Source organism: Patagioenas fasciata, chromosome 11, assembly GCF_037038585.1.
Source record: "Patagioenas fasciata isolate bPatFas1 chromosome 11, bPatFas1.hap1, whole genome shotgun sequence".
Taxonomy (NCBI): Eukaryota; Metazoa; Chordata; class Aves; order Columbiformes; family Columbidae; genus Patagioenas; species Patagioenas fasciata.
The window spans coordinates 25,998,038-26,016,206 of NC_092530.1; the positions used below are offsets into that span (position 1 = coordinate 25,998,038).

Consider the following 18,169-nt stretch of genomic DNA (forward strand, 5'->3'; position numbering starts at 1 on the left):
GCTGCCCCCACCCCAGGGCCACGTACACCCCAGCCCCACCAGGACACAAGGACTTTCCAGGGACATCTCTGCTCCCGGAGGGCTCCCGCCTCACAGACCTTGGGAAACTTTACTACCTAAGCTCTCCAGTGAAATTTGGGGTTAGACTTAAAACCCACTGCAATTTCAAAAATAGAGATGATTTAGGCACAGCTCTGCACCTCGAAGATAAACAGTGCTTTTTTCCCCAATGGAAAAGGGAAAAAAAAAGAGATGAGAGGTTGAATTCAGCTGTGGAAGCTGCTCAAAGCCTTCATTGGGGTTTATTTACTTCCAGTGCTGCGATAGCTGCGACGGCCCACTCGAAACAAAGACCAACACCACACACATGGAGACAAAGCGCCAGTGAAATGTTTAACGTTAACCCAGAACGAAACTTTTCCTGGAATCCGTCCCCAGCCTCCCCAAACATATGGTTTCATTTCTCCACTCCGTCACGTTTAAAGAGAACAAGGCCGGGCAGGTGCAGCGGGACTCTCCAGCCACGTGTCCCCAGCACCACGGCTCTGGGGCCCTTGGGGTGACCTATCCCAGCTCGGGCTGGGGTGGACACTGCAAAATGTGCTTTTTCGCTGATCCAATGACTGAAAGCTGCCTAACGCCCATCCACACACCTGCCCTGCGAAGGAGGGCGCCGGGCTGAGCAGCACGTTGTGCTGGCACAAGGAGGAGCAGGCAGAGCATCGCCTTGCTGGCAGCGCCTTGCTCAGGCAGCGGGAACCCCTGCTTTATAATGGTAAAGAATAAATATATATATTGGCCTTGAAGCCTTTCCCTGCACATGTGAAGCACAGTCGGTTCAAGTCTGATCTGCTCAGTTCCTCCATAAAGTGCTTTTATTCCATCCATGCCTGGGGTGCCTTTTTTTTAAAGACTCAGCAGCAGAATTTGAGGGTTAAGCCACCAAACCGCTGGGCACAAGTGGAGGTGGCACAGCTGCTTGTGCTCACTGCACCAGGCATTTGAAAGAAAACAGGCATTTAGGTCTCATTATCTTAACAGGCTGTGGGATGGGCTACATTTGGGTTCAGGTTTGTCACTGCAGGGTGCCACTCGGCAGCATTCATTCATTCATTCGGGGCTGTACATGGGGGAGCAGATGCTACCCACAAGAAACCTACAGCTATTTTCACTCTGCAGGTTAAACCTGAGTTTCACCTGTAGCGCATGGCCAGGCCAGCTGTTGCATCTTTAATCCGTGTTGTTTACTTAGCTTTGACCTGCTCAGTTTCCACTCCCGGGTAATTTGCAGCTGGCACTAACGCACTTATGTTGCAATTATTATTTCCTTCTAGAGTTAGGATGCAAACATTTTCATGAGGTTCTCAAATTCCTGGAAACACGCTGGCGTCAACGTGTAGAAGGAGTTGGACAAGCTGCTATGGAGGACGTTGAAAGGGTTGCCACCAACTTTTTGTGTCTGTCCCACCACCCCGGGCTCTGTGGGTGCTCACCCTTCATCTTAACCCTGAGCTCACTGTGTTGCCAGAGTCCGAGAGATGGATTGGTGAATATACCTGTATTCTATTCTATTCTATTCTATTCTATTCTATTCTATTCTATTCTATTCTATTCTATTCTATTCTATTCTATTCTATTCTATTCTATTCTATTCTATTCTATTCTATTCTATTCTATTCTATTCCATTCTTCGTTTCTTTTGGTTCTTTGCCCCACAGCACCCCAAGAGTTCACCCATCCCAGCACCAGGGTGCATCGGGCTGTAGCGTCTGCAGTGGATGCTGGTATGTGAGTAAGGGGCTGGAGCTGAGGGTCTCCTCTGCTGCTGAGAGACGCGTTGAGGATTATCAAATCCAGAAGAAACCCTCTCTCCAAGGAAGGATGGGGAGATCCCTCACTTCAGTATCCTGCAAGCCACTCTGCTTCACCCCTGATCACTGAAAGGCGCCTTTCACCCGCAGCAGGGCAATCATTCACTGTCTAAACCCACTTCACGCTCTGCAGGTAGAGCCATAACAACCTCACGAAGCGGCAAAGCCGGACAGAAAAGCTTCCTCCCAGCCTGACCTGGACCAAACCAGCAGCGCCTCGGCCTGGGTCTGCCCGATGGACCTCAGGCAGAGGGCACCTCTCCTTGCCCGCCTTGGGACACACACCAAAGCCACCCGAAGGCAAGTGGCCCGAGATGTGACCGGCAGGGTCCTGGAAAGCCTCGGCCTCCACGCAGCTCCTGCTGTGCTTACCCCAATTTTTAACCCTCTGTGGCCCAGTTATCCGCAGCACAGACTTAGAAGAAATAAGATCTGTCTAGAGAGAAGGGCTGGAAGACTTAATTAGGTGCCTGCTGGCACGTAGCAATTACTGCTGTATGGTATGCCCCAATTATGGTACTATTAACTTTAGTTCTCTGGAAATTCAGTGATTAATAGTACTAATAATTCTACTGACCTCAAAGTAATTGCAGAACATTAAAGGAGAAAACTGTTTCTAATTAAGCAATTCCCAGTCTTTCTGTTTTCTCTTTTTCCAAGCCCCCGGTGCCCTCCCAGCTGTCCCTGGCGGGGGAGACGGGACCTGCGGTGGGGCAGACACTGCTCTTCCAACCCCACCCAAAAAGGGCCATTCCTGAGACTTCTCAGCATTAAAATAAAAAATCAAGCTTGTGCAAACCATGGTCCTGCTCTCTGTAAATGACTTGTGATGGGAAGGTTTTGTTTCGCTGCCTGATTAACCCCGGAAGGAGACCCGGTAGCCTCCCCCAGCCCCAAATGCGATGCTGCAGGTTGGAAAGCAGCGGAGATGCTTGACCACCAGCTCCCTCCCTCCCGCTTGCTCAGCACTGTGGTCTTCGCATCAATTTGGGATTTAATCACAGAGCGGAATCGCAAGGGTAAGTATTTCCCTCTAGGAAAGCTCTGGATGATGAAAGGGTCTGGGCTGCTCTCAGCTCTGTGTGGGGAAGGCAAGGGGATGGGAATGAGCTGAATGAAGATGAAAGCTTATCTGGAAAAACAAACCCATCAACTGACCTACCACATTTCCAGAGGCTTTCTTTCCCGGAGCAGGAGGTCTGAAGGGACGCGCTCCCGGAGTAGATGCCAGACACAGCGGTCGCGCAGCCCTCGCCAGAGGTTGCCCCTTTGATGCTTGTTGGCTCCAGGAAGAAAACGCTTGTGGTTTCTTCTCCCTTGTGCTGCAGGCAGCTCCGGGGCCGGGGCTGAGCTGGCCAGGCGGGCAGGGAGCACAAACGCAGCTCAGGAGCTGCCGGGAGTCACGCTGGGAGCTTTCGCAAGCAGGGAAATGGGCAGAAGCGTTCCTCTCCCCAAACTGGGACCAGCTTCTCCCGCAGGGCGGCCACAGAAACCCAAAGCCCTTCAAACAAAGGGAACAAAATAGCCCTCGGTGTTTGGAGGTGAAGAAAGGGCTGGGTCCCACAGGGCTGGGTCCGTGGAGCATCGCTGCCAGCTGGTGGGCGCTGGCTCAGCCCTGGGCAGCCCCAGTGCGCCGCTTCTTCTCCCCAACCTCCGAAAACGGTAATTTAATAAAAATTGATGCCAGCTCTCATGATCTGAATGCGATGCCGTCCAACATGAGAACCAAATGGAAGCAGTCCAGCCCCAGTCTGCGCCGGGCGCCTGCAGCGGAGCAAAAAAGCAGCCAAAGTGAGTCCTGTTAACACTGAAACCTACTGAGGCCAACGGCCGCGTGCTGCGGATCCCCTGGCCCGAGGCACCGCGGCTCAGCCAGGATGGAGCCGAGTCGTGCTCAGTGACAACAGCAAATCCCCCTCTGGTCCTCTTGTGCTTTGGCCCGTCAGGCAAAGGTAACCAAACCACCCCCTAAACGCCGAAGTACAGAACTGAAATGCTGCAGACTGGAGCGTTGCCTTATTTCCTAGTTCTATAATGCAGCAACAGAAAGGTAGACAAATAAAGAAGCTGCAAATTGATAATTTGTGTTTAAAAATGAGCAGAAAGGAAAGAAAAAATTCATCTGGTACAACGAGGTTCTCAAAATTACCAGCTTTCATATCGTGTATGTATTTATAAGTATATACGCATAAAGGTCTTATATTTTAAAGGTTAGTACTCTTCTTGGCAAAAATGAAAATTTTCCTCTAAAGTTCACCTCCAAAATACGAAGTGAAGAATATCTATCTCATTCAATCGTGTCACCGTATCTAAATATCACTTTAAAGCCCCCTTTACGAGGCCAGTCTTTTGCTGCCTTTTATATTACTCTTTCTTACAACATTCAGATAAATGTTCCAGAATATTTAAAATGCTCCGATTTTGTCTTGGGGGCAGAAAAGGGAGGCAGAGAGCTGTCTCTAGAAACGTCCTGTGTCATGATGGAATTTTGCTGTACTTCATAGGTGCTTAAAAGCGATGATAGGCAATGGTTTACAATAAATAAAACAATGCCACTGGCAGCGCAACACGCAGGACTAAGCTACATTTGCAAGGTGCTGTGTTACCCTTGAACTCCCTTCCATCATCGAGACTGTCGGGGAACTGCCTGCTACTTAAGCTGCGCTTAGTAAGGCTTGGGAGCAAAGGGGCTTTTTCATTTAAAGGCTGAGCCAATTGAGAGGAAAAACAAACAAACTACAAAACAACCAACCTTGAATCTTTTTCTCCCCTTTTAAGCCCCACATCTCAACGCACGGAGGAGCAGGAGGTGGGACTGCAGGAGATGTCTCTACCACGCACGTGTCCAAGATGCATCCAGCCATCTGGTAGATGCTCATGTCCCAGCGGGCTGGTCAACACCTTCCAAGAACAGCGAGGGGACACAAAAACCTTCGTTATCCCTGGGTGGTTTCTCACTGCTCTCCCTGGAGCCGCTTTCCTGGGTGCCCCGCTCCAGCCTCCCCTCTGCGGGTTCTGCCCGGCCCGTCCTGCCCCGCACACCCTCTGCACATGGGCCACAGCTGCTCTGTTCAACAAGGCAGCTCTTAGCAACCTTCTGTAGCTCTTTTGGCTTTTTCTAGCCTTGTTTCTACAGAGAGCTACAGAAACAACATCAAAAGGCCTGAAAGTGTCAGGGCTGTATGTGCTAAACTGACCGCTGGCTGGTATTAATGACAGCGTTGGCAACGCGGAGGCAACAACTACCTTAACATCAAAAGTCAACAGCGAAAACGCACCAACGCTGAGGGCTTTCAACCAGCTCCCCAGTAATCCCTGCTCCTTCCCTCCGAGAGCACGACGAGGGAGGAAAGATAAACCGGAGGCAACAAAACGCGCCGACAATATGTGAACAGAAAGCACGTTGGTGTATTGAAAGCTGTGATGTATTAAAGACAGGACTGCAGGTCACTCACGTGCTGAAAACCGGTCCAGCTGTTGAAGAAGAGATGAGCGGCACGGCCACCGCGGCACGGGAGGGTTGTTCATCTGGTTATTGACAAGGTGTGGAAGTGAGCTGGGTTGTGTGCAGTGATGCTTAAGGGAAGAGACTGGAATGACAATTATTTCATCCTGCGAAACCTCGAGTTAGGAGTCGAGAACTTAAAGATGGAGGCCAAGCAGCGGTGAGGATGAGATAAGGGGAAGATTGGGTTTGTTTCACCATCAGTAAGGTTTTCATACTAAGAAAATGCACTGCAAAACAACCAAATCAGTGGAAAAAACCTGAAAACACAGGATCCATTCTTTAAAAACACCCCAAATATTTTTGTAGCTAACTACAAACATAACGATAGTCATTTGCAGGATCTCTTAGTGCATATTTACACTTACTTCTTTGTTTTCTTTCCTAGAATTAAAGCTGCCATAATCTTCAAAGACTTTAGAGCTGTTTCAACAGCTGAATTACAAAACAGCTCTGTTACAAATTGCAAAATAAACTCCATGGTTTAAGTAAAGAGGAAAAACAATCCACGTGATTCACTTCAATATAGATTTATATAGGAAAGATCATTCTCTTGACACATCTTCTAGGGTTGTGAAATACCAAACTTTTCGTATTTTAATTTATGCTTCGATGTTGTGGATCTTAAAGCGAAGCTGCTAACCAGTCGCGCATTTCTCGCCTTTGAGGCCACGACCCTGCTGGAAGGGAAGCGAAGTTGAAGCCATTTGCCCCCAAAGCTCCTCCTCCACCCATGGGCCACCCGAAGCACAGGACGGGGGTCCTGAGCGTCCCCTCTCCTGGGGACAAACCCAGCGCCATAGAGAACCAGGGCAGGTGGTTCCCGGTACAGTTGGACAGCAAAGAGCAAACCACAGGGGTTCCAGTGCTTCTGAAAGGCCAAGAGATGAGGTTGTCAAAGTCAGACTCTAAACACAACTTAGAATCGGATCTTTTTGAAAAGAAATGTATTTTCTTCATAAATACAGTACAATTACATTTTACAATGTCTTTTTACTTTCTAGACATAAAAATGCTAGCTTTTAAAAAAAGAGTTCCTATACAAATACATGAAAAGAGACCCCCCCACCCCACCATGGAGCAAAACCATGGGCCGCAGCTGGAGGACAGTGAATCCCAGACTAACCTGTGCCAGCCCCCATGGGGAGGGGACAAACACCACATTGCCCCCGGGGTTTGCTTGTCCTGACTGCACCAAGGTTATTCTCCACCGTTTTGTAAGCAATGCAAGAAGCACATCGGCCACGGTTGCCGGGATTCACTGTCCGGGTGTCACAGGTTGTCACACGTCTCCCGCACCGCTGCTCATCGGCGTGGGCTCCTGGAGCAGGAGGTGTCCTGGGAAACGCTTCTGGCCTAAAACTCTGCAAGTCCCCTCACTCACGCAGCCTCAAAAACGAAGCAGCGCCAGTTTTCAGCCCCCCGCTCTACAAACTTGCCAACAGAGGCCAGACATGAAGAATCGCAGCCCCTGACCGGACTCGCAGACCTTGGCCGCCCTTTGCGGAGCCCTGAGGAGCAGCTCGAGTCCCCAGAGCCCACAGTGCAGCTCTGACCCCACCGGAGTCACTGGGCAGGAGCTACTGGAAGTTAACAATGGGAACAAAAGCCTCCACGTCTCAGGACGTCCCTGAGCCACCAACCCCAGCGGAACTGCCCACGGGAAGGACTCGTGAGTTTGGCCATTCTGTAAGCAGCAAGAGGAAAGAGGAAAAGTAACTAAACTTGATTCTCTTGTTTTGCTCTACAAAGAAGAATATGTGGCTTCCTTTATAAAAGCTACAATTCTGCTTCTAATACCCGAGTTTAAGAAAAACTCTTAGTCTAAAATTTTGGTTTGCAAAGAAAGTAATTGCAATCATTGTGTTAAAAATCAGTTTCTACTAGAAATAAGCTCTACAGAAGGAAAAGGAACTAGGTGTGCAGTTTGTCTCCTTAAAGCAGTTTCTGTTTAGAAACAAAATAAAGATCTGTACAGAGCGACTGAAGGCTATAGTACACATCCTCCTCAAAGCAAGCAGCTCTTCTACATTCACATCAGGATGGCTCTGAGGAAGCTTGAGGGAAAATACATTCCTGATGGCTCCTGGTTCATCGGCACAGGAAGATGAGCTTAAACTTCCACGTCAAAACTTCTGGGGGTTTTGCTTTTGGAAGAAATCAAGACTACAAAAAAGGGCAAAGAACCTGACCTAACCAACGTAAAACTGCACCATCTTCTTCCAGATTTACTTCCACGGGCACAGAACTGCTAAGGCTCCTGCAATCCCGACGGCTTGGACTGTCAGAGTGCGCCTGGCTTCCATTTCTGGAGGAGGCAGTTGCTGTATTTTATTCACAGAAAGCTACTGTGTCTTTGTTTTCTTTGTAACAATAGATTACAGTGGCATTCAGTTTGAAAACAATGAGCTGCAAGGAGGATAAACAAATTACTTTTGCCTATTCCAGCTGAACAGCTAATATCGACCAGGGAAAATCCGTTTTCTAAACCAGATTTTGCCTCTAAATGATCCAAATTTTCCCAGATGTTTTAGAATTAATGTGACTCAAGCCCTACGGTTGCAAAACTTCTTTCCTACCGCTGAGAAGCACTTGTAGAGATGGAACAGAATTTTTCCTGACTTTAAAAGAACAGAAGAGCACTCAGACATCTCTCCCCCCTCACACAGACACTCAATGGCATGTGATCTCCTTAATGATCGTCCTAAGCCAAACCACAGAACATAACAGCAAAAATTATGCTGAAACGGCAGAAAAATGGACACCTTGAGCTAATGAGAAAAGCTCCTCCTGCATTTCCAACTGTGGGGTAGGAAATCAGATCATCCAAAGTGGGCATTACTTCCCCTAACAGGGTGGAATTAAGCAGAGAGCAATAAACGTTAAGCCATCCTCAGGGCTGGGAATGAAGAAGCTGTGAACAGTTTGTCTAGAAAAGGGTGGAGAACTAATCCAGGCAGATTAGAACGGGCTCAGGGAAGACCTACCACGCTGTCCAGAAAGACGTCCCACGTGGCACCGACAGCCGAAGCCTTAAAGTGCAGCTCTCAAGTGCGAAGCAGCGGCGATCGGAGTTTGCGCTGCCTGTTGGAGCCGTCAGTGGTAAAGCCAGGCTACTTAGGCTTAGTTCATATCCTACCGTATGTATTTTGCCACCTCTAACTTCTGGGGGTCTAGGAATACAGCCTGAAAAACACTAACAAGAGGCAAAACTGCTCGAAATGGTGGGCAGTGTTTTCCTTGGGTTTTAAGCGATTATCAGCCAACTCGCGGCTGATTTTAGGCACTGCTGAGTCCCCTGTGCAGCAGACAGAAGGCACCTCCGCTCACCTCCCAGCCCGCCAGTGGGAAATCCGTGTTTTATCTGTTAAACCGGTAAGGCCACTTCAATCGGACGCCACATCAGCAGCGCCAGCTAAGTACGAACTGAGCACATTCACTGTTTGACGATTAATTGCTGATTTTTCTTATTTCTGGGGTGAAGTGAAAATCTGGCTACTCTAACGCTGCACAGAAAGCCCAGAGTAGCCAGGTTCCCAACACGTAACCATGAGCTAATTAAATATTTTAACATTCACATTTAAAAAGTAGTTTTTAACAGAAATTAATAGTGAAGTGTTTTAATAAAATGCAAGGACAGTAACAAAAAAACAGTCAGTTACTTCTATTTGTCTTAATATCTCCCTATAGAACCTGCAACCAAAGCACTGATGCATCTGTGCTAGTTCCCAAGAAACTGAAAGTGAACCTGACTTAAATGTGTAACTTTCTCCTGTAATGCCTCTGGGACCTTCCTTAAGCTGCTCTCTACACTTAGATGAAAACATGTTTTGGAAGGAGAGAATTTGCTACCTGAATCTTTACATAGAGCTCCTCTTTAGAGCTCTACCTCTGAGGCTTTGCTATATGAAAAAGGGTCGAGTACCTCCAAGGAGTGACATAAAAAGGAGAAGGGTATTTGAAATATAGAAAAATCTGCTCCTCCAGAGAAAGGTCTCCGCAGATGCAGCAGATTAAGTTGTTAACACTGAAAAGCAACAGGGCTTGCCACTTGCACTGTGGTAAATTTGGAGTAGGTCCACTAAAGCCAGTGAAGTTACAAAGGCAGAAATCCGATCTAACAGACCGGGACTGAGTCTGTGAGCTCCCCTTTTTTAATTTATGTAAAACACGAATGCAATATATTATTTACTATCCACTGTATAAATTATTGAAAAAGTACTTAAGTATAAAAGTGTGGCAAATCTTTCAATGAAACTAAAAATGTGAAATTCGACATTAATCACCGGAGTCTTTTTTTTTTTTTTTTAAGAAAGAAATAACACAATTTGGGAAGTGAAAAAAGAAAAAAGAAGAAGGTTACCGCACTGCAACTGGAAATCTTTCCAGCCCGTGAATGTGAAATACCTACCCTGAGCTCCTACACTGAGGGTAAGGAGAAAGTGTAGAGAGAAATCTCCCTCGATCACAGCTCCCATTTACAAAAGCTTCTCCGAACACCTGCATTCTGAAACCACTAAGAGACGCTCACAGCTAAGTCCCTAGTCCTGATCTTTACAAGGCCATTATGCCCAGACATCCAAACAACAGCTGTGAGAGTAGGAACTTCTGCTTAAGAGACTTTAAAAACACTGAAATATCAGCTGTAGTGCACCTAAGTTCTTGGGTTTTTTTCTCCAGGCTTTACCAGATCCAGTATTTAAAAAATAAAAGGGGAAACTTTCAAAGAACAAGTGTTATGGGTTTTTTATAATTTAGAACAAATTATAAATTAACCTGTCCATACTTTTGAGACATAATATACAAGAGCAAACAGCTAAGTGTTCTTTTATTACTCAGGTACTACATTTTTTTCCCAATAAAAATGTCTTTTACAAATTTCTTGCTACGGTATCCCAGCTCAGATCCTGGTACGGCTTTTCAGATGAGGTATTCGACCATCTCTCCATCTGGGAGGTCCTGGCCCACGCTCTGAACAGGGGCTTTTCTTTCGAGAGTGCTGGAGTGGAAGAGCGGCCCATCTACGTGATGAGGAAAAACAAGAGACAGACAAGCAAAGCTGTAACTTCAATGAGGTTAGAAAAATGACGTTAACATTTTAAAAATAATTGGTCAAAAGACAGCTAACAACTCCTTATTTCATTTAAAAAAATGCAACTCTTCATGTATGTAGCCAGACAAATAAAGATATTTTATCCAGTTCCCTTTGGGTATCTCCCATTGATACAGAATGGTATTCAAAACCGGAGTGACTGCATTTAAACCGATGTAGTCAGTGTAGACTTTCACTACAAAAACCTGTTCCCCCATCTCCTCCAATACCCAATGGGGCAAGATGCACAGCACACCAGCCAAATACTCTTCCATAAAGAACAACATAATTGTAATGCGTCTGTAAGTAGAAGAGGCAAGGTTGTGTAATCTGCATTGATTTGGCAGAGTGGGCTGGAAAATGAGCAGCTGCTGCCAGCTCGGAACTCTGTGGGAAGCAAATTCAGCTTCTGCGACAGTCCCTGTCAACTGGATCTACTTAAGCCAGCGCTGAAGTTGGGCCCACGACCGGGACAGTACAGCTTTATCCTGGTAGCTCCCTTTCCTTCTTCTCTTTCCCCCTTATCTGAGTCCATTTTGCTTTGAATACCCACTAAAACGCAATGGCTGGTTTCTACAGCCCGTGTTCACCCTGTAAGCTACTCACAACTTACTTAAGAGCAGCCACCGACTCAGAGACTACCCCAGGATTCGCATATACCTGCTCCAATTCTTAAACCTTGCTGTACCTCTCTACTCAGTGTGTCCGTGCTTCTGCTACTACTCTTAAGGGTTTTCTTCGTTCAGAGCATTTGAGACTCCTCAGGACATTGTCAAACCTCTGGAACCCCTTTGTCCTCACAAAAACTAACCCCAGTTTGCCTGGAAAAAGGGACGGCAGGGCCTGCCCCACAGAGCAGAACTGATGGTAAGTCCAGCAGGGGCTCCAGCGGGAGAGCAGCTGAGCTCTGTTACCTGGTTTGTCCGCACCGTAGGCCAGGCTGGTGCTGGGGAAGCGTCCCGGTGCGGGCGCTGCAGCGGGAGGCGCAGCTTTGCTCTGTTCGTTCCCCCGGTCAGTCTGGGTGCTGCAGTCTCTGCTGCCTGTTTTGGAGTGGGCTGAAAGCAGCGGTGTGGAAGGAAGGACAGGAGACGGGGTGGAGGGAATGGATTCGGAGCGATATTCTGTTCCCAGCAGAACGCCTTTGTGGAAAAAGGGAAAGAAGTTTCACAATCCCAGCAAACTGACTGGTAGTAGTCCTGCACCCCTCTGTAGTACCTGCTCCAGGATGTGGAAAGTGCTCCGTGCTTCAGCAGGCAGCGCTAATTTACCTTCCTATAGCACCTTTTACCACTGGGTGCTGAATACCCAGTGAACAGCACTATCCTCACGTTCCCGCATGCAAAGACACCCAAGCAGGCACTAACACCTTTCTTCCCTGTCTCTAAGCAGTGGCCCATCTATGGCAGGGTAAATCTGCACACTCTGAAATCAGCTGCAACAGGCTTTCAGTTACATTTCAGGGTCTTTTAGTTTCACAGGGAGGGCCTTTGGGTGTAACCTCCCTGCAGAATAAAAATCATCTAAGATTTGCTTCATCACAAGCCATTTTCTCTCAACAGTGGCATTGAGCCATTCCAGACAGAAGTCATGTTAGTGCAGGCACGACACTACAGGATAGCAATTAGTATCTCTGCTCCTATTCAAGGAGACTTTACACCTCCAGACAGCTGTAACAACCCAGTGAGAGCAAGTGCTTAGAACTCTGAAAACTAGATCTCAAGTATCCTTAAAGTCAGGTACCAAATTGGGAATAAATGCTCACATATTTTAAAGACAGAGCCTGGACTTCGGAAGTCACTATTTCGCAAACGATTAGAACAAGCAGCTGTTCCGAATGGGTCCCATCTTGCTTTCAGTCAGCTTTACTGCATGCTGGGCCAGCTGGTCTGTTTGTCCAAGACATCATCTGCCTTCTGCTGCCCCTGCCTCCCCTCTAACTCGTGTATCTGAATTGCCACTGCTATTTAAAAATTACCTAGGCTGCCTTTCCAGCTCTTGTCTTCCCTCTTCTCCTCCAGGATGGGGGTGCTGCTCAGCGTGGACGAGTGGGACAGCAAGCCCGAGCCAGCGTTCGATATCGACATCAGCGACTTGGCGGGTCTCATCGAGGAGAGCTGGTCTGTCTTACCCGGCTCCTTGCGGGAGCGCTGCTGCAGGACTTTGATCATGGCATCCTTCTCGATGATCTGAGCGTGCAGAGTCTTGATCCTTTTTGAAAAGTGCAAAGAAAAACAATGTACCTGTGCTCCTGTCTCCTTGGGATGAGGTTCTCAGTGCCCCCGTGGCTGTGACTAGGACTCCCGTGGGCATTTGGGGAGGCACAGACAGGATGCTATGGAACTTACTGGGTGCTCACCAGCCTGCCAGAGCAGATCACGCATGAGATTTTCTGCACGCATGCATGAGAGAGCGGCACTGAGATACCCACTCACCCTTGGCTGTTGGAAGCTGCTCCAAACAGCCACAGAAGGGGCTTTGAGACAAAGCTGAGAGTTACATGAAGGACATGAGACCAACAAAAAGATGAGTATTAACACGCTTTGGGGAGTTTGTACTGGACCTAACCCCAGGGAAAACAGTTCTGTGGGACTGTCAAGAGGTGGCCGGAGCCTGAGGTCTGATGAAGATGCCCTAAAGAGAGAAGTAGAACAAGCTAGATGCAAAAAATCTAAGACAAGACTTTTCTGCATTAGCCCTCGGTACCAAGACAGGTTTTGAGTGTTATGTAGATACTTCCTTGGCTGAATGAGCGTCTGGCATCTCATGTCATTGCTACCAGTGAAAACACAAGAATTTCTGGTTCTGAGGCGTCTACCCAAACAATTAATTCAAAATCCCTGTCCTAAAGAAGCCAGATAGGACCAAATTGCATCTTACCTTCCCTCCATGTCGAGACACCTCCTGTTGGCAAGCAGGATCTCTTCCTCCTCCTTCTGAATGCGAGCTTCCAGCGAGGTGTCGTAGCTGGGGTTGGGCGAGTGGCTGATCACCGTCGTGTCCCTGCGAACGAGCAGCAGAGCAGATGAGGAACCAGCTAAGTTTGCTGCTTTCCTCAGCAGCACAAAATTCTTGCTCAAAAGTAACAAGCAAGAATATCCACTTTTTAGAGTTTTAGCTTGCTCAGTGTCTTCCAAAAATCCAACTTCCAGTCTTAAAGAAAGAAGGTTTAAAAAAAATACACAAGTCATTATAACAATAGTCAATCTGCGGTCCATCTCAGGCCAGCCTATAATCTGATTGATTCACTGTACTATGGTAAACTGATCAATGAGGCACATCCAAGGACATGGGGAGGGAGGAGGACGGTATAGAGCACTTGGCACTTTTCTTCAACTGAAATGGCACAAACTTCGCTTCAGATATAAAGCTTTTTCCTTTCCCCTTCCAACAGCATCATACGGGGAATGCGAGTATTGAAGGGAACTGGGCATGGAAGTTTCTTCAGCAATCCTAAGCGGCTTGGTCCAAAACACCTGGAGTGGGTTGGAAACAGTTTTCGACTGATTCCATATAGTGCCTGATATTACGACTGTGATAGTTGTTCAGTCCACTAACCAAAACATAACAAATATTTCATTCTACCTGTTGCTGTTCAGTCAGAACAAAGTCACCGTGCTACACTCCGTACCACTGGATGACTCATTAAGAGCATTATAGTGACATAGCTATGCATTAACATAATTAGAAAACAAACACACAAAAAGCGTGGAGTTACCAATTCATTGTAATCAGAAATCTGTTCTCTCAGGCCCAGCGGGTCTAAGGACTGCCTGGAAAATGCACTTTTAACTCCGCAGAAGTTGGGATCAGGAACAGCAAAGCACCAATGTGAAGGGCATAAGAAGGTCACTCATCAAAGAAACCCAAGCTGACGCAGTTCCTGCCTGCGCTGTGAACCATCTTTCCTGCAACCTCAGCTCCCTGAGGGACGCTACGTTCCACTATCAGAGAAGAGGGCAAGAAATGTGTGCACAGTACAGATGAGGTTACGGCTGAAATTAGTGAAATCCCTCACAACCTGTATTTTTGAAGGAGGTGCCAACTGTGTATAACTTGCAGAAGTATTGACACTAACGAATACTCTGTTTTAGGGGAGAAGCAGCTAGAAGGAAATGGAAAAACAAAGGTTGGCTCTTTTCTGACTGGAAGGCGCTCTTGTTCATTTAACAAAACCTGAACAAGCCGAACAAGTCCACACTAATTCCATGATAAACAATAGACCAGACCCCTACTTATCAGCGCACGCTGAAAATATACTGTGGCCTCTATGGACAAGCAGTAGCAAGAGTCTTTAAAGAGTCTCTGGGGAGGCGGAAAACAGTGCACAAGAAGCATCAATCCCCTAAAATAACAGCCTGCTTCTGGAGCAAGATAAGATAAGTCTTTAAACACTAACACAGCAGATCTGCAATTTCACCCTGTGATTCTAGCATGATCTTATGAGCTAGGAAGCCAGTTGTGATAACATCCCTATTTAATCTGGTTCACGAAACAATCTAAAATAAAACCTGCCACCAAGAATCAGAAACTAGTGAGCAATGAAATGATATGTAAGCAATACCTTAAGCTGAAGAGCTGCATTCCAATAATAGCTCTTGTTTACCAACTCGCTGAAGCACTTGGGCCTATTTACAGCCACAATAAGTGTTTCTGTATCGTTGTGTTGGAATGCGAGCTTGCTACCCAATTTCAGACGCTCTCCCCACGAGCAGTGCACACCGTACACAGCAGAACGGCTGGAGCAGAATCTCCTAGCAGATGTTTCTGGTTAGTAACCGTGTTGAGGACAATACCACAAAGTAATTTGCAAAAGCGTTCTGGAGAACAAGTAAACCATTCAGGGTGAATGATGTGAATCACCAAGCTCACCCCATCTCACATGACTTCAGTGAGGACTGATTCCTGTTTAAGAAAAATGTTAAAAAGCCCTTCTCAGACACCTATTCTCGAATCAAAGGCTTCTAGAAACGGCTCAGCACAATTCTAGTGTTAAATATGGCTCCTGTGTGTGCAGGAATCTTCTCCTGGAAAAAAGCTTCTAATTGCTGGCAATTGCACAGCTCCCAGGAAAAGCAGCCAAGCTCCACTTGCATCCAGAAGTCTGAGAGGCCATTCAGACCGCAAGACAAGGTACCACGGGAGGGTGGCACGACAACATTCCCTGGGGGGAAACACGACATTCAGCTGGAGAAAGAAAATAATCTCTGTACTATGAAAAGTGTCATTTACCTCTGAGCAGCCACAGTTGCAGCTGCATCCAAAGCAAACTGCCTCATCACACTCTCCTCCAGGTACTTCTGTTCCCACTTGGTCATGTCAGCTTCCAGAGCAAGAATCCTCTCTTCCTTCTCCCGCAGGAGTTCCATAAGCGCCGTGGCATTGTACTCTGAGACATTGGCAGTCTGGGATGTCCCCTGGCGCTGGTTTCCAAAAGCAGGAAAAGAAGAAGAAAAAAAGCCCAGTTTTGTATGGAAGTCTCATCGGGTGGGCAGGACATTGCACTTAGAAATTAAAAAAAAGCAAATACATTGGGCAGACAAGCTATTTTATGTTCAGTTCAGAACTCTTAACCATGACAAGAAAGCTATTTTTTTGTCTTGACTCAGGCCCAATGTCAAAAACTGTGGAGTTCAGAGTACCTGATCTTCCAAAGGGAACACAGAGAAGTTCATCCAATTATTGTAACTCCTACTAAAGCCAATACAAAAACGCAATTAAGATTTAAGTATCCATTCCCATGCAGAGGTAGAAGTTGGGGGATAAACACAACCTGAAACTAAATGTGATTTAGAACACAGGCCTGCATCCTATTTCCAGTAACATGTACAAGCCTGACAGTTCACCTATGTTTGACATAGGTTGAAATAAATCTAAAACTTCATATCCAGTTCAGAACACCATGCACAATCTACTTCCCATTCATTCTTTTCACTGAAAAAGACTCATGTTACAATCATAAGAATATACTCTATGTGAAGCTCCCATCTGTTTCCATCAACTGCATTTATAGGATTGGTTTTGCTGCTTTGGTTTGGCTTTTAAAATGCTCAAGTTTCTTCAAGGGTCTCTTTTCAGGCCAGTTGTTAATGAATTTTATACAAAATCTCAAACCGTGAACAATATTTTTAAAAATAATTTAAAAGTAAACAGAACCAGGTTACTTAAAGATAGAACACCATCTGTCTACATGGCTACGTCTGAATCTTGCCAAGCGATGGATCGCCTCTTGCTCTCTTATCTAAATAGTCTGCTTGGAATGGAAGAATTACATCAAATAAAAACAATACAATGGCGAGCGAATCCATGATTCTAGAAAAAATCAGCAATTTTACAAGGTGGAAATAAAAAACCCTGCCCTTCTCTTCACGTGTGGTGGGGGGTACAGTGTACAGTCCTATAAGAGACCTGGTGTGGCCCAGGGAACTGGCGGGTACCTGCTGCATGCGGAGAGATTCCAGCTCCCGCTCCAGCCGGGTCCGCAGCCGGTGCTCCAGCTGCTCCCGTTTCTCACACGCTGCCTGCAGCTGCACCAGGGCCTGCTGCATCTTCTCCACCTTCTCGACGTAGACCTGCTTCTTCTTGAGCTGAAACAAAGGAAGAAAATGTACAGTAGGTTAAATAACGAGAACAAGTGAACCTCTGGCTTTGTGCACATTGCAGAGCACAGAATCGCCAGCTGTGTCCAGGCGACTGCTGTCAGCGAGCTTCAAGTCCTGCTCGGGACTCCACACTCAGGATATTACAGGTTTTTCCCATCTCTGTTAGGTATATTTGTTCTTTTTGTACTCACTGACCCCATAGTAATGATTAGGAAACTGAGATAATTATCTGTTGCAAATAACTGAGAGCAGCAATGGGCTAGAAGGGGCATCTGGTTTCATAACAGAGAGTGTTTCAGTGACTCGACACGTTACCAAGGTAACTGTAGCAAAAGCAGAGTTTAGAGCTGGTCCACAAGGAGGGAATGCTTTTCAGTGCAATATTGAAAATTCCTGGCAAGGTTTTGATGAGATTAAACAGAAACTGAATCAAAACTTGCAGGATCCTATTCCAGTCCCATAACAATAAAACAATTAATAGGCTCGACGCAGAGCCTGGACACGGCCTGTGCTCTCTCCACGCTGCAGTCAGGTTTATTTGAGTTCCTCGTGGTTGTCTGGGCTCAGGTCTTGCTCCATCCCCTGCCTCGACCCTTCCGCCATCCTCCATCGCCCACCTGCAGACCGAGCTCCATCCTGCCCCAACGCAAACGCCGAGACCTCCAATAACTGCCTTAGCAAGGTTAACCCACAGTTCAGGCAGAAAACCAAACTAAAATATGAATTAAAACCAAGAACACCCCCAGGGCTCAACTCTATTCTAATATATAGAATACTTCACACCTATGGACATAATTTTCTGTTAAGGAAAACGCTAACAATCACAATACGCTGGCCTTCTGCGGCAAAGCTGGGGCATTGCTTTTCTAGCTGATTGTCAGGAACCCTGAAATACAAAAAGCACAGGAGGAAGGAAACTTTTCCTAACAGCCAGAGCCAAAGTCTAGAGAAGCACCACAATGCAAAACACAGACTCCCTTATGCGAGTTCAAAGAGCTACTCTCCAGCTTCATGGAAGAAAAGTCCACTGAGGGATATTAAAGACAAAAGACACCACTTTTGGCTCAGGAAGTCCTTCTTGGAAGCGGAAAGTATTCCGGCA

The 18,169-nt window shown here is 46.7% G+C and overlaps 1 protein-coding gene across 4 annotated transcripts in view; it reads right to left on the bottom strand.

Moving 5' to 3' along the window:
* Positions 1–6,308: 6,308 nt before the first annotated feature.
* AMOT (angiomotin) overlaps positions 6,309–18,169 on the bottom strand; it is a 62,541-nt gene continuing 50,680 nt past the window's right edge. For all 4 annotated transcript variants that reach the window (XM_065846226.2, XM_065846227.2, XM_065846224.2 and 1 more), the window contains exons 8-13: positions 16,903–17,052; positions 15,698–15,888; positions 13,346–13,468; positions 12,444–12,676; positions 11,383–11,607; positions 6,309–10,397 (exon numbers count right to left, since the gene is read on the bottom strand). In XM_065846226.2, coding sequence (XP_065702298.1) covers positions 10,297–10,397; positions 11,383–11,607; positions 12,444–12,676; positions 13,346–13,468; positions 15,698–15,888; positions 16,903–17,052 — 1,023 coding nt within the window. In that variant the 3' untranslated portion in view covers positions 6,309–10,296. The remainder of the gene's footprint in view (positions 10,398–11,382; positions 11,608–12,443; positions 12,677–13,345; positions 13,469–15,697; positions 15,889–16,902; positions 17,053–18,169) is intronic.